The sequence below is a fragment of the Lepidothrix coronata genome, unplaced genomic scaffold (assembly GCF_001604755.1).
Source record: "Lepidothrix coronata isolate B3197 unplaced genomic scaffold, Lepidothrix_coronata-1.0 Scaffold134, whole genome shotgun sequence".
Taxonomy (NCBI): domain Eukaryota; kingdom Metazoa; phylum Chordata; class Aves; order Passeriformes; family Pipridae; genus Lepidothrix; species Lepidothrix coronata.
This window is the reverse complement of record NW_016690314.1, coordinates 2,515,129-2,531,134: the sequence shown is the minus strand read 5'-3', so window position 1 is coordinate 2,531,134 and position 16,006 is coordinate 2,515,129. Positions and strand designations below refer to the sequence as shown.

Here is a 16,006-nt window from a genome sequence, read left to right as displayed (position 1 = left end):
ATGGGACTTTTGGTCCTTTCTTTTGCTCATTTGATGGATCTGCTACAATCTGAATTCTTCAGATCGACCCCAAATGGAAAAGTTTAAGTTATAGTAACTCCTTTTATGGTGCAGCATTGGATTTTCTACTCTGTTACCTGTTGATTTAACTTCCTAAGAAAAGACACTGTGAAAGGGATTGCTGGTATTATGCCTTAAAAGAGAGGAAGAAAAGTTCCATCTCCAAAGTTTAGTTCCTTTCTCTTGAGATCTCATCCAACTCCCACTGAAGTTAATTAAAATTAGGGTTTCTACAGAGTTTGGTGGAGCTGAATTAGGCTCTAGGCAAACATGGCCTAGGGATGGGTGAGGATGAACCTGCAGTTAGGAGAGAGACAGTGTTCATATCCCTTAGACTGGGGGGAAAAGGGATTTAAATATGAAAAGGAGGGGTCTATGCTTATTCTCAGTTAATGGGAAAATTCATCACTAGGCCCTAAAGCAATGGTGGAGCACAGACAGGGAGAGAGTCACAGAAACTTTGGAAAATGAAGTCAACTGGAACCCCCTGAGAACTGAAATCAGGACACAAAAGGTTTGGTTCTCCTTTGCTGATTAATTAATTCACAGATTGACCTCCTGAAAAATGTCTGCACAGCACAAAGTTGGGTTTAATAGAGTTTTATTATAATCTGTCCTGCACAGAGAATTCAGCTGCATCACCAGGTCCTACAGCAGGAATCTGCAGGTCTGTGTGAGGAGGAAAACAGGGGTTCCAGCTGGCAGGAAAAAATCTCAGGGTGAGATCTGAGGAGGTGGCAGATCCAGGGTGTTTGTTCCACACAAATCCCAAGATGACAGCACACTGTTTAATTGAACACACATTAAAGTATTTACCTTGCAAATCTTCAGCATTTTCCATAGAGTGCCCAACTTGCAGTTTAGAGACCTTCAAAGAACGAGTTGAAATCAGAGTTTTGCCCACACCAGTCACTTTGTCTGTTTGTCCAGACAAACTATAGTCAGCAAACTTTGTGCCTGAGACAGGCAAACAGTCTGTATATCTCTGGAAGACATATCAGCTCGTGGTTACATCACTTATTTCTAGCTGAAAATTCCTCTCTTCTGTAAATAGATGCTTTAACCAGGAACCTGAAAGTACATGGGCATTAAAAGTGAAAACAGGGGCGTTTATCCTGTGTGTGAGCACATGTTCATGTGCACATGTGCTGTGTTACACTGAATTAATTGTTTCATCCTCCAGGCTTACTGTAGACCACAAAAAAGGTTTAAGCTGTAATAAAACAGTGCCTGTTGCAGGATTTAGCCAAGTATAGAAAGAGTCATTGATTGCTCCCTGGAGGTGCATCATTTCTAATGAGACTCCTAAAATGTTGGAAGCTGATAACATAAAACTCCACGGAACTAGTGGAGTTTGCAGACTTATTACCATCCTGTTCCCAGGCTGGAACTGAGGGGGGGGAAAGGAACGTAAATAATCTTTTCCGAACGGGGTTGTTGATGGGGGAAATGTGGAAAAATGAAGCTGTTGGCACAACACTGCTGGCTTATGAATTATGCATTTAATTAAGGAAAGCTAAACTGGTAGATTTTGAAACTTCTGATTTACTGTGGCTTCTACAAGGCAGGATTTCAGCCCTGCTCCTGCTGGTGGGTGTTGCAGCGATGTGGAGCAGCAGCACAGCAGGGCTGGCAGGACACCTTGGATGCACCCACCTTGCAGCAGCTGAGGGATGAGCTCTGAACCTGCTCCTCAGTGCACAAGCCTTGGCCAAAATTTCTTGCCCAAAAGCAAGGTTCTTGGAGAGATATCTGCCTTTCCAGGGTGGGAGAGTCAAATAAATCAGTTTAAGTAGCCTGGACTGTAAATACACATTATTGAGGTTTGCATTGTGAAATATTGTATAAAAAAAAGGTGGCAGAAAAAGGCCAGGAAGTGAGAATAGGACAAGAACTGTGGAGTAGAATTAAGTATGGAAGATAAGGAGACAGGATCACACACAAAGTAATCACCAAAATACTTCTGTGCAGCTGAGCTCTCCACTTCATGAAAATCTAATGACAAAGCTCCATGGTCCCAGTTTCATTTTTCCATATTCAGAGTGAGGAAAGGAGCTGTAGCACTGCCCCCTGGATTTTCAGAGGAGAGTGTTATAAGCAGAAATAATTCCCCAAAGCAGCTTTCTAATGCCATTGCAGCGCTGCCATTCCTGCTTAGAAACAGGCCGAGCGGGGAAATGAAAAATAGCAGGGGCCAAAAACTCCTGTGACCTCCTGTGGTGGCTTGAAACGAGTTTAAAACCAAAGCAATGCTTACCTTGCCTTTGCTAATTTGTGCATCCCCCGGCGGTTTGCCCCGTGGTGCCTCGTTCCTCAGGGAAGCAGGTGATGCTGGGAGAGGGAATTTATGCGGAATTTGTGTGGATGCTGGGCTTGATCCCTCCTTTGGTGCAGCTGTTAAACTGCAAAGACCAGGAAGTATTGCTTCAAACAGGACATGTCCTGGGCAATATATGCTATGATAGCCATGAGGGCAGGAACACAGTTGACCATGCAGGTGGTGCACATATTGTAGTAGACTGTACTGGTTTAAGGGTAAACCAGCAGGGGAAATGAACCCAACTCAAAATAGAGATTATAAATCAGAATAACAATTTAACAAAGTAATACAATAAGTATGATTATACAGACAAACAATTGGTTTTAACCCACAAAACCCAAATGTATAACCCAGCACCCTGGGGCATGAACAGAGTGGTGTTCTTTGGGCCCCCTGAGTCCAAAGGAAAAGGAGAGGGGAAAACCTGTTGGTGAGAGTGCTGGTGGAGTCTGGTTGAGAGTGGTGATTGCAGTCCGGTCGAGGGTGGTGGTTGCAGTCTGGTCAGGAGTGGTGATTGCAGTCCAGTTGAAAAGTGGTGATTGCAGTCCAGTCGAGAGTGGTGGTCTCAGTCTGGTTGAGAGTGGTGGTCTGCAGTCTTCCTCTGGATCCCACGAGTGGTTAAAAAGGCCCCAAGACCCCAAGATTATCTATCCTCCAGTTCAGGCAGGAATGCCCAGTACCTCCCTCAGGGCAGGGAGTTCCACAATGGGTGTGAGGACAGGAGCACCCTCCTATCTCTCAAGCCTCTTAACACCCAGTTTATGGCCTGAGGGGTCAGGGGTGCTCTGGGCAGGTGGTGTAAATGGTCTATTGAGAACAGTTTCTGCAAAATGGCATGGAAGGCTGTAGAATACCCAGTTTTGGGTTACACCCATCCAGTGATGAACTGGTCCCAGCTGTTCTAACTAGGACATAGACCATTTAAGGTCACTGTGCAGTAAAACAGATCCAGCCAGTGAGAAACTCTTGACTGTCTTTTGTGTCATGCTGATGAACTACAGCAATGAGAATGACAGGTTGCAGCCACAGCTTATCAATATGGGTGTTGTTCCTACGTTAGTGAAATTGTTGGGTATTCATTGCCAAAATGCAGCTCTGACAGAAACGTGCCTTGTTGCATTTGGCAATTTAGCAGAACTTGAGTCAAGGAAGGAGCAGTTTGCCTACACAAACATTGCTGAAGAGCTTGTGAAACTATTCAAGAAGCAAATAGAGCATGATAAAAAAGAGGTGATTTTTGAAGTTTTGGCTCCCCTGGCAGAAAATGATGTCATTAAACTGCAGCTGGTTGAAGCAGGTCTGGTGTTTTCCAGGCTTGTCCTACACGTGGATGTTCAACAACGACACATTGGACCTTCGGGAGGACGGCCGACGCTTTGTCTCCCAGGAAACTGGGAATCTGTACCTGGCCAAGGTGGAGCCCTGGGATGTGGGGAATTACACCTGCGTGGTGACCAACAGGGAGGCACAGCAGAGTGCCAGGGGACCTCCCACCCCCCTCACCCTCCGCAGCGACGGTAAGAACCTGGGGGGTTTGTCTGCCTAAAAACAGGCAGCGGAGCCATAAAACCTACATTCCATAAGTTTTAGGATGGCTTGCTGGCCCCTTTAGCTTGTTAGTACCTTTGGACAAAAAACTCCTAAAGTGCAGTATCACCATTCTTTGTGAAGCTTCAACAGAACCAGGGGAAAGTTTTCTGGCTGTAAAAACACCCTGAGGAAGAGATATAACACCTGATAGAAGTAGTCAAAGCTACTCAGTTAAAACTATCCCAGAAGGCCTGATACTGTGCCAAAGGAGAGGAAGAGGAAGAGAAGGTGAAAATGGGGTCTTCTTGGGACCTCTGACTCAAATTTGGGAGGCATGGCAAGGGCGGTGCTGTGAGACGGATGGTTTTGGAAGTGGGTGTAACAGATGAGGGAATGTCCAAATATTGTAATTAGAGGCTGAATATTGTAGTTAGAATTTAAATATTGCACTTGGAATTTGAATATTGTAATTAGGATCTGAATACTGTAATTAAATCATGGTATAAAGTTGTAAAGCCTATGCAACTCGGGGTGTGCAAAATATTCCTGTGCACTCTCAGCACCATAATATAGGAGAGATTTTTGCCTTTTGATACTCAAAAACAGTCCAGAGAATTATTTCTCCTGTTTTAAGGCATCAGCTGCACAAAGCCAACTGGTCATGCTCTGGTTGTTGGGAATTCACACCCCTGAACATCCCTATGGAGGTAACAAGCTCCCAGGAAAGGTTGTGCATCAGGACACGATCCCACAGCATGTGCTGGGCTGAAGGGAGATTTGAAGTGTCAGGACAGGGCTGATGAGATAAACACATGCAAAGGAAGCAGTGCTCAGTGTCACTGAAAAGCAGCCAGAGGATGTCACATGGTACATTAATATTTCTCATCTCAAGCCTGTGTCGAGGTTTAAATCCGACAAAGCTTTCTAAATTTATAATCTAACTGTAGCTCAAATATCAACCCCAGAAAGCTGCTTCCAAATGAGTCACTGAGGTGAGGAACTCACCTGCACATGTACAAATACCTCTCTGGCAACACTTTGTAATGAAATGTTCACAGTGAGGAACACAGACGTGGGAAATCTTTACATAAAGTTTGTTTTGTAAATTTGCCCACCTAAATTTCAATATACTTGTGCTGTTTGCAAAGCAGCAGTGACAATCAGGAACGAAACTCTGCATGGAGTTGGATTTCCAGGATAAATAAAACTCAACTGTGTATTATGGAATAATACTTTCACTGTGAGACTCTGCTGTTCTGTAACAGTCAGATCACACAAAGCAAAGTCGTAATTCCCCAGCTAAAAAGTTAATAATTTGGTACAGATTGTGATTGTAAATTCTGAACATCTTTTCTGACTCTTCTTTTTTTTTTCATTTTCATCACCCTATTCCTTTTCTCAGGCTCCTTCTATCAGTCTCTTTATCTTCTCCCATTCACTTTGGTGGCCTCTGGGTTGGGTCCAAAGCTGGCAACAACAGTGGAAATGTGCAACATTACCCAGATCCCCGTTAAAAATTAAATATAAAATAATATAAATAAGAATATAAAATAAGAACTGGTTCATCTTCAATGTGGGGTCTGGGCAAAGACACTGTGCAGGAAAAGAACTGATTTATATTCATCCCTGCTGTTGCAATGAGTTCCACTGCAAGATGCATAAAAGACATTTAAGAAGTTCAGCTCAAAGTTTAGTTTCCCAAATCAACCCCCAAATCTGCTGCAAAATTAAATGCCCTAAATTGATACTGGATTATCTGGGCTTTATCAGATGTTCAGCCAGATTTTCAAATGCGATAATTCCATCTAATTACATCAGCCTTTCCCGAGTCTGCAGCTCACATTTGGGTGTTTTAAAGAAGTTCGAAGCGTTTTGAAAGTATTTTGGACTGAGAATTCTGTAATTCTCTTGCACCCAGAATCTATTTATTGTCCTGAGCAGTGACTAAGGTTAAAGGCATTGTTTGTTAACACCTCTTAGCAAGAGGTGTGAACCCTAAATTATCTCTAAAACACTAATCGCTAAATTCTTTTACATGTGTATATATATATATACACTAAATTCTTTTTACTTGTATAAAGTCATGTTCCTCAACTCCTAAATGTAGGGAACTCACAGATTTCCCAGAAGTTTCCAGCATGGGGTTGAATTCCACCCGGAAGGTTCAATCTGCTCCATCCTGTGCCGATTGCCATGGGTGGAACGTGAGGCTCTGACATGATTAATGCCACCCCTTTCTTTTACACCGAAATTCTGTTGTGCTAGACAGGTCTGGGGCTCAACTGGAGTGAGATGTTTTGATGTTCAACAGGTGTGATGGGAGAGTACGAACCAAAGATTGAAGTTCGTTTTCCAGAAACAACGTACGTGGCGAAGGGCTCGTCCGTCAGGCTGGAATGCTTTGCCCTTGGAAAGTAAGAGTTTTCTCTTTTATTAAAATGGGGGGGTTGACACTCTTCTACAAGGAGAAATACTGTTTTGCTTGAATGTGCCCCTTAGAGTTTTTTTGGTCAGAGTGTGACTCCGTGAAACTTATTTTTTTAACCTGGGTTTGATGGTTTCTGTGCAATGTGTTGGCAAGGAAATGAGAAAGAAAACTGCACTATAACTGAAGCTCACTGGATTGCAGCCTGAAGCAGGGGGAGGAGGTCTGGGAAGGGGGGGGAAACCAGAACAAAGATTATATTCCTTGAGAGCAGTTTTAACTCTGAGATGAGGCCTGACTCCAGGTGACAGCGTTCAGTGTGACTGCACAGTCACATCTGATATACAGCAAAATAGGATTTCTCTCTGTTTGTGTGACATCATAGAATGATACAGAGGTTTGGATCAGAAGGGACCTTAAGGATGATCTTGTTCCACCCCCTGCCATGGGCAGGGACACCTTCCACTGGCCCATGTTGCTCCAACCTGGCCTTGGACACTTCCAGGGATGGGGCAGCCACAGCTTCTCTGGGCACCCTGTGCCAGGGCCTCCCCACCCTCACAGGGGAGAATTGCTTCCCAATATCCCATCTAAACTCACTCCCTGTCAATCTGAATCCATTCCCCCTTGTCCTGTCCCTACAGGCCCTTGTAAACAGTTTCTCTCTATCCTTCTTGTTGGCTCCTTCAGGTCCTGGAAGGCCACAATTAGCTCACCCTGAAGCTTCTCTTCTCCAGGCTGGACAATCCCAACTCTCCCAGCCTTCCCTGCCAGCAGAGCTGCTCCAGCCCTCTGATCATCCTGGGGCCTCCTCTGGACTCGCTCATTGCTCACAATTAAATGTAGGGAAGCAGGTTATGTTTCAAGAGCACATGGACTCTTCAGGATGGATCCAACAGATCCTTCAGGCACCCTTGTCTCCACAGTGGAGCTGAGGACCCCTGGGAAGCTCTAACAGCAGCCTTTCCTTCTACAAATCCACTTTCCTTGCAGTATTTTTCCCAGTTTACTCATCCTACTGTCCCCATTCCCTGTGTTCAAGGAGCAGGTGGTGAACTGAATCAGTGTAACCAGCCCACCAAAACCAGTCTTTCCAGTGAATATCCCTTTTCCCTGGAAAAGCCAAAACAACCCTCAGATTGTTGACCTCTATTTAGTTTAAGTTCCCTTTGACAATCCCTTTTAAGGCTGTGAGCTTTTAAAGTGTTTAGAGCTTTCCCAGAGGTTAAAAGCCTGACTTGCAGACAGCACAAATTAATCAAACGTTCCTCTGGAAGCTACGCTGGGAAGGAGAAAAATAAAGCAAATAAAAAGTTAATAAGATCGAAATGGCCTCGCCTTTCAGATGAGATTTCTATATAAACTAATTTTACAGCTAATTTTTATTAAAGGTATGTGCATTTTTTGGCCCAAAACAAGTACCAGACTGGAGCACTCCTGCTGAAGCTGATTTTCTTTTCCAAATACTGTCAAGCTACTTCTCTTTAAATACCTCCTTAATTGTGTGTTAGTCCGTGCAGGCTTTACATTTCAAGTTGTCATTTCATATTCCCATCTGTTGCATGGGAAGCAGGGAACAATGAGACATTGGCTGCAGAAAAGTGTTTAAAAAACAGAGTAAATGAGATGTACAAAACAGAGGTACCTTATTGAAGGGGTAAAGATGGGTCATGTTAATATGATGCACAGATTTCACCATTTTAAGAACATCTTAAGGACAAAAAGGTGGACTGAAAGAACACATAGACAATGAGATCCCTCGGGGAGCACAGTATTTTCTGTGCAGTGCTTAGAAATGGAATGGCTGAGAGGGTTAATGCAGCCTTAGAGTACTTTTTATTCTTCTTATATATATTTTTCTTCTTCACTGCTGCAAGCAGTGCTACCATACTTCCCTGGAGTTCTACTGCCTAAACACCAGTGATCTATGGGCCAAAATCCATCATCCACAAACTCTTTTGTATCCAAGGCTGATGTGCAACCGTGTGTTTGAGGGGCTGTTTGTGAGCAGAGGCTCTTTAGTGGCATCACTGGAGAACTTCTCCTGCTGGATTTTAAATTTTACAATTTGGCTGTCTCATATAGAAATGTATTTTTTCTCTTTTCCTGCTTTTTTTTTTCCCCCTGAACAGAGCCTTGAACCACATTTGCACCAACACATCGACGCGTGCAAAAGGCTTTATTTTTAAATAAAGCTTTATTTTTAAATAAAGCATTTCTGTGTGAATCAAGCAAGAGAAATAGATTGCAGGTGAAATGCTCTTAACTTATTAGACAAGGAGAGATTTCTCCAGGTATGTAGGTGATTAGTGGCATTGTGAAAAGCTGGAAGTTTCCTGCCTCCAGCTGTTTGCAGTCACAGTCAGACCCATCCGAACGCAGCAGCACCTTTGGATGCTGAAATTCCACTAAAACTGGTCCCTGCTATTGTCTGTTTATGTTAAAATCAATTCAGCCCAGCATTTGTTGAGCTGTACCTCTGATCTGCCACGAGCACTGAGGGTTATTATCTCACTCGGGTTTCAGAACTGCTTTCCCATTATCCATAATTTTCTATATTCCCACTGTTAGTCCGGTGGTTCAGACAATGCTGTGGCTGCTGCTCCCTGTGTTCCGTGAATAACAGAAATCTTTTCACATTAAAGGCAGATTATAGACAACCCGCTGGGGTTTTGGGCTCCAAAAGTCTTAAATGCGAGTAGTTTTACGGTATTTAGAGAAATAGCATCTCTTTTCTATATGGAACAGCAAATCATACCTATTGGACTCTGCTCAAAAGGCACTTCCATGTTTAAAATGCAGGTACAAGAGGCCAGAGTTTAAAACTCGGTTTAAAACACCTTAAAGATGCCTTATTTTTTTTTCCCCTGAGGGAACTCAAAGTCTCCTTCAACCTGGCCATGGGACACCCTGGGGCAGGGACATTCCACAAAGATCTTTTTGCATTTTACATTAAAAAAATCATTCTTGATTTTCACAAATCAGCCCCATAAACTCTTGTTTTGAGGGAAATAAGTATAAAAGGGTTAAAGACTCAGTATTTATCCCTGGGATGAGGGTTTGGTGGGGTGGATCCCAAATGTGCTTGGGCCACTTCTTGCCTCTGAACCTGATTTTGTAGAACGGACACCACGAATATAGAAGGGAAGATTTTGCAAAGTAAATTAGTCCTCACTGGGATGGAAATACAATTGGGTAAAAAGTTCTCTAATTAGAGTGCAACTATCAGATGACCTAAACAAGCAAACAAATGCCTCTTGCAGTTAATTCTTTAAAAGAGGGAAAACTGAAATATGAAATAGTGGCTTCACTATTTCGAATCCTGCAGCCTGTGGCAGTTTAATAGAAGAGATGAGACTTTGTGTTCTGCACCAATATTCATTATGTTGACAGTGTTTAATATTATGCCAGTATTAAAAGTCCTGCTTTGGATCAAGCTGCATTAATCATGTCATATATCCAAATTATTGTTCCCTGTGTCTTTCAGGGGATTGAGCACCATGGAAAGAATTATGTTCAGTTGAGTTCCTGTGCTTCTATCAGTAGATTTCTCCCAAAATAACCTTTTTTTTTTTTTTCTGTTGCACAAATAAGAACAGTTCCTGCAATGAAAAAAAGCACAGTACTTTCCATGTCTGGTGCACATATTTATTAAACTCTGTCTGTGGTTTATGTTTTCCTTCATTCCCCTCTCCAAGGTAGGGAAATAATCTGTTCAAAATCCCTGCAGATGGGCTGTTGCCAGCTAAGGTTGTAAAAAGCATATGTGAATAACATAAAACAAGATTTCTTTCAACCCAGAATATTCATTTTTCATGGGAAGGCCCCACTTATTCCTCTAAATGTATTCATGGCAGGGTTTTTCTAGTGGTTGTTGTTACAAGGAGATAATCACAGAGCTACAGGGGGGTTCCAATAACCATCTTTACTAAATTTACATTAAAAGACCAGGCTTCACCTCTGGGGTATTCTCAAGTTGTTTATGTAGGAAGTTATAAAAGGATCTATTACAGGATTTGAAAGTCATATCTATGTGAAGGACTTCTGGCAACACAAGTGAAGTTTGCTGCTTTCATCCCACATAAAACTAATGCCTGAAGGTTTGTGTTTTCAGGGCTCAGCAGATCCTCTCTCACATAGTTGGGGTGAGTAACTTGTGCCTCCAGGAGGATGAGCCACAACACCAGGTCTAGGAAAACTTTGCTGTTTCCCAGCTAAAACATGAAAATAATTCAAAATTGAGTGTTCTAATCACAGTGCTCCTTGGATCCCAATCCTTCCCCGTGCCAGCAGCGCTGCAGGCGCCAGAGCAGCTTTCAAACCTCAGCTTTGTCTCATTTGTCTGACAAACCATGGGCTTCATTACTGAAACTGTAGATTTAATTTCGTTTTGAAGGGCCCCCAGATGCACAGGACAAAGGATGAGGCACAGTCTCAATGCATCATCTGGCTGCAAAAAGGTGGCACCTTCATCACCGTGGGCTCTAATGCTGCAGACAAATTAATTCCGTGTTCACTCTGACAACACTTGTCACCAACCACAAAATATTTTCCATCTCCTTTTCTCTCCGAGTTAGTAACTTATGGTTTCGTGATCCTGCTGCCTGTATGGTGGAATATAAATTAAATTAGTCCTCCTAGATGCTCTGAAGGTTTCCAACAAACTGCAGATTTATGTACAAAGACATTCTCATATTTATGAGCTGTTTTCTTATTTACTCAGGTGAAAGCCAGACTTTGGCTATGAAGTGTAATAAATTTGAGAAGTGCATCCATTGTTTCTTTATATATTCCAAAACTTTTTAGCCCCGAGCAGTTATTTGTTTTAATCTGGTTATTGGTAGTGACTAAAGAAAAAAAAGACCCACCAGTGGCAGGAACACCCCAAATCTGCATGGGAAGATACTGGTCTGTGTTGCAATGTCAGACACTGGTCTTCAAAGCAAAGGATTGTGGAGCATAATCCTACAAAAACCACAAGGTTATATTTATTGAACTATTTTTTTAATATATATTTACCTACACCTGAAGGACAGTTTCACTTCTTAAAGCATCAACTTCTAAATAGATCAGTTGTTCCAAAACTCAGTGTAGTCAATCTAAATTTTAAATGGAAATTCAGAGGTTTGTTGGTTTGGGGTTTTTTGGATTTTATTTTTTTTACCTTGAAAGGTTTCACATGATCTGGAGTAAGAGATGTGACAAAGAAATTTGGTTATAAAGATGTGAAGTAGCATCAGAAAATGGTGAAACCAACCCCAAAAGCCTGATTTCTGCAAAATACACTGACTGAAGATGCTGAGAAGTGTGTGATAACGAGATATCAAGGAAGAAAAGACCTGTAGAGAAGGTCCTTGCCATGGGTGGTGGCAGTGGCTGAGCTGGGGACGCTCCCACACTGCTCCTTTAACCTGGAGCTCGGGCAGATGAGGAGCTGCTGCCCTGACCAACAACTTCCTTCTCCTGATAAACTCGGGGCACTCAGGGCCAGGCTGCCTGGCAGGACAGCAAAGAGCTGATAACTATTTATTGCAATTGTGCCTTTAGACACAGCCAAGGTGATGAACCAAACTGAGGGTTTCCTGGCCTCCTGCTGCAGCTGAAATTCAGAGAGAGCGCCTTTCAAACACTGGCCTGTTCGGCCAAAAACGAGCCAAAGAGCCCAGCTCGCCTTGAAACGTCCCCAAGGATGTCATTATAAGTCTGTGGCGTGGATAAGGAAAACAGGACAGTGCCTTCAGCTCAGACCTTGCTAAACCCGACTTGACAAGTTGACAGAAGGGGCCTTTTCCCACCAAGCGCTGCCTCTGGCCTTGGTGTCAGCACAGACTCCCCTCGTTTATGAATAGTCAGAGCTGAGAGAAAACAAAGGGCAGAGAGAACAGGAAACAGTGAGATGAAGAACTTTCAGGTAGCAGAGAATGTATGAATGCATCTAGTTATTGTTTTCTTCTCCTGTGTGGCTGTTAGCTTCCTTTATACAAAAAAAAAAAAAAATTGAAATCCAGAAGAGATGCCTTTCGAGGAAGTAGTTAAATGCTTCTGGCATTCTGAAGTTCTCCAGGAGCTGCTCACCCACTGTTTAATATGCAGGAGGATTTGAAAAGCCAGCCATGCTCCTCTTCATGTCATCAACAGTCTGTATCAATCCAACACAAGGCTGCAAAAGCTCCTCTGGCTGTTTTTCCTGCCTGGAGCATGACAATCATGAGATAGACCTAGTCTGGAGCTGTTCTCCTTTTAAATAACTAAAGGTATCTTGCTTTATAAATAACTAACTCGCTTTGCAAAAAATTCTGCATGAATAATGTCATGCAAGATTAGTCTGGACAAGTTTGCATCTGAAATAGCTTTTGGTCTCCCAGTAAAGGGCAATTAATAAAGGTGGTAATGGCAACAGCTCTTGGCCAGAAAGAACTGAAATTTAAACAACTCTTCAGATCTTGAACCAAAATGGAGAAGAGAAGAATAAAATCTCAGTTATTCTTCCCAGCTCTTTCACTGGTTAATGGTGCCTGACATGTCCCACTCTCACTTGTAGGAAATTGTTGAGATGATATGAGAGTCAGAACATGTGTGCATGTACATGAGAGTTATCCACACCTGTAGTGATCCATACAGATATATTTCTGTTGACTTGACATCTGCAGTTACTCTGTTAACACCTGCCCAGCTGTTCAATCCCTGGCATTTGCTGAGCACTCACATTTCTCCCAAATTCTGGTTCTTTCTTTGGTTTAAATCACAGCCACACCAACTCCAAAGGCACAAATCAGGCCCAAACTTACTGAAATATTAAATAATTAATCCATTCTATATCTGTGACTTGATTTCTTTGTCCAACAAGCAAGGATTTGAATTTAAATAATTTAAGGTGTGAGCTGTTACAGCCTCTGCTAAAAAGGAACAGATCCTTTGTAAGTCAGCACTGCAGGCAGAGACCTTGGAGACTGGTCACAAGGACTTTTAATCTCCATGAAAGTTGTGTTTTCCATCGCTGTTCATGTTATTCCAAAGGAAAAGAAGTCAGCAATTAGCCAAAGCCTCTGGAAAAAGGTGTTCAAAATCTAAGTTGTTAGAAAAAGCAACTTAGTTCAGTTTGCAGAAACAGAAACTGTGAAATCCGAGACTGTTAATATTTTAAAGTGTTTTGGTGACATAATAGATCATGAAAGTGAGGCTTGGATGGTTTGGGATATTACCAGAAATCCAGGAAATATTTATAACTGCCTTCAAACTTCACTATGGTTTGTTGTTTTACAGGATGCATTAATCCAAATATAAACGAAAATGACAGAAAGCTACAAAAAACCACGAAAAAATAAATATTCCCTTTTGTCTCTATCTCCTCTCAACCTCAGTGTCTTGTGCTTTCCTCTTCTCATTCAAATTTATTGTTATTTTTAGATCCTTTGAATTCTTGGCCAATACTTCCTATTTCAGGGAGTGAAAATACCTCTAATGCTGCAGGGAATTAGTTTGCTGTGAGAACCAGTCAATAATTCAGTGTCTCTGTGCTGTTCCTTTGGCTTGTAAAGTTGTTCCTTCGGTGTCATGGAGTTTAAAAGAAGGTTTGAGCCCTCAGTAAGTTCCTAAGGGGAAAATACAAATTGGCCTAAGAAGAAATTATAGAATTGACTGTGCATTTCATCTCACTGTTGGACTTGTGCTCCTAAATAAATTGAACAGGTTAGAACATCTCTGACTTATGAATTATGCTTAGAAACAGAAATTATGTATTTTAAAAAACATTATTACTCTCAAAGAAGGCTTTCACATTCTTTTTTCTCTGCTGTAACCACTGTTCTCTGTTTTTCCCTAATGAAACACAATTATTCAGCCCTGTCCCAAGTATTAGCTGGAGGAGGTCTAATGGAAATTCCTTGACAAAGAAAATTCAACCCAACAAAACCAAAGGAGTTCTTGAAATCCCCGATGTTCAGCAGGAAGATGAAGGTTCTTATGAGTGTGTTGCAGGAAACAGCCGAGGAATAAACATTGCAAGAGGTCAATTATTTGTCTATGGTAAGCAGATTAATTTTATTTTCGTTCTTTTTAAAGAGCAGGGTGGGGTTCTGTTGGGTTTTGCAGATGAGGTCGTCTTAGCCCCTCACTGGAGGTGTAAAATGCAGGGCAGGTTAAGCTGATTAAAAACTGTTTGGAGTGACCTTCACTGAGCTACAGCCTCAGCAAATAAAGATATTTTGCATTAAAACTCAGGTTGGAAGTGTGGGCTGTGCCATGAGGAAGTTGGAAAGGTTAATAAAAGGCAGGAAGGAATCCCTGGTACATTCACATGGAACATTAAAGGCAGAGATTTCCTCTCAGCAGCAGAATTTGTGCTGCCCCAGATGCAGATCAGGGGAGGATTCAGGAGTTTTATCCCTGGCAGTGGAAAGTCATTTCACCTCCTATTGGAGCTCAGCTCCATAAACAGATGAGGGTAAAGCAGGAGAAACTCATTCCATTCCTCCCTCTCCTTCCTGCTGGCTAAAAGTAGAGAATAATAGATCTGGGAAACAGTTCTCCCTTCAAAAGTAGAGAATAATATTCCTGGGAGTCTGTTCTCCCTCCCCTTTTCACTTCCCACGTGCATTAATTTCCTGTGATCACAGTCCCACGTGCTGCTCCCTCAGAGCCAAGGTGAATTATATGTTCTTTAGTCCCATTGTTAATACCCAGGGAAAGCAACATATTTTGACAGCAATAAGAGTTGAGATTTTTTTTTGCCTTTACCTCATAAATCTTTCAAAGGAAAAGGAAAAAAAAATTAAACATAACAGCAGTAAGAAAAATCACAGAAAGAGAGACTGAGCCTACAATTAACATCCATTGAGAAGACTTTGGCAAGTATTTTTCTTTTTATTTTTTTTTTAAAGTAAATCTCTTTTAATGAAGAGATGCAGCTTTGTTGATAAGCCACCAGCCTCCTGCAGCCATGGCTAATATCAAGATATATGCCAGGAATAGAACAGTCTGCTGCTTGTGTGAATATTTAATTATTTCTTGGCTTTTAAGGGGTTATTTTTGCTCTCATTGCACACTAATTTTTTCCCAACACCCATCAAGCAGTTCCATTAAAATGAAGTTCAGTGGATTACCTGGACGTGATTGAGAACAGCACAGGCAATTACAAAATTATGATCAGTTAATTCAATCTAAAACAATGTACTTATTAAATGTGCTTTCTACATTAATTAATAGCTGCTCATTACGAAATATATAAACAGGGCTCATGAAGCTTTTACACAAGATTTTTTTTTTGTCCTTTTAGGAGTGGGCTGGTGTGTTATCTACATAATTGATTTCATTTCTCTGCTGGGGTGTTTTTCCTCCATAGGCAGTTTGTCTCCAAGAAATAGGATTCCTTTCCTGGACACTTTCTGCTGGTTCATATGTGATGCCTCCAGTCTGTGCTTTGGGCTCTGAGAGCAATAAAAAAGACATGTAATTAAAATTATTGTTAGGTATGCTGAGCCCTACCTTTATAGTACCTTATAAAACCTTCCAGAGCCCTACCTTTATAGTACTTTATAAACCTTCCAGTACCTAAAGGGGCAAAAAGAGAACTGGAGAGGGACTTGGGACAAGAGATGGAGAGACAGGACAAGGGAAAATGGCTTCAAGCTGATGGAGGGCAGGGTTAGATGGGATATTGGGAAGGAATTCTT

At 41.9% G+C, this 16,006-nt stretch overlaps 1 protein-coding gene across 4 annotated transcripts in view; it reads left to right on the top strand.

Moving 5' to 3' along the window:
* CNTN6 (contactin 6) overlaps window positions 1-16,006 on the top strand; it is a 131,429-nt gene that overhangs the window by 75,282 nt on the left and 40,141 nt on the right. For all 4 annotated transcript variants that reach the window (XM_017827048.1, XM_017827047.1, XM_017827046.1 and 1 more), the window contains 3 exons: window positions 3,694-3,897; window positions 6,222-6,324; window positions 14,176-14,360. In XM_017827048.1, coding sequence (XP_017682537.1) covers window positions 3,694-3,897; window positions 6,222-6,324; window positions 14,176-14,360 — 492 coding nt within the window. The remainder of the gene's footprint in view (window positions 1-3,693; window positions 3,898-6,221; window positions 6,325-14,175; window positions 14,361-16,006) is intronic.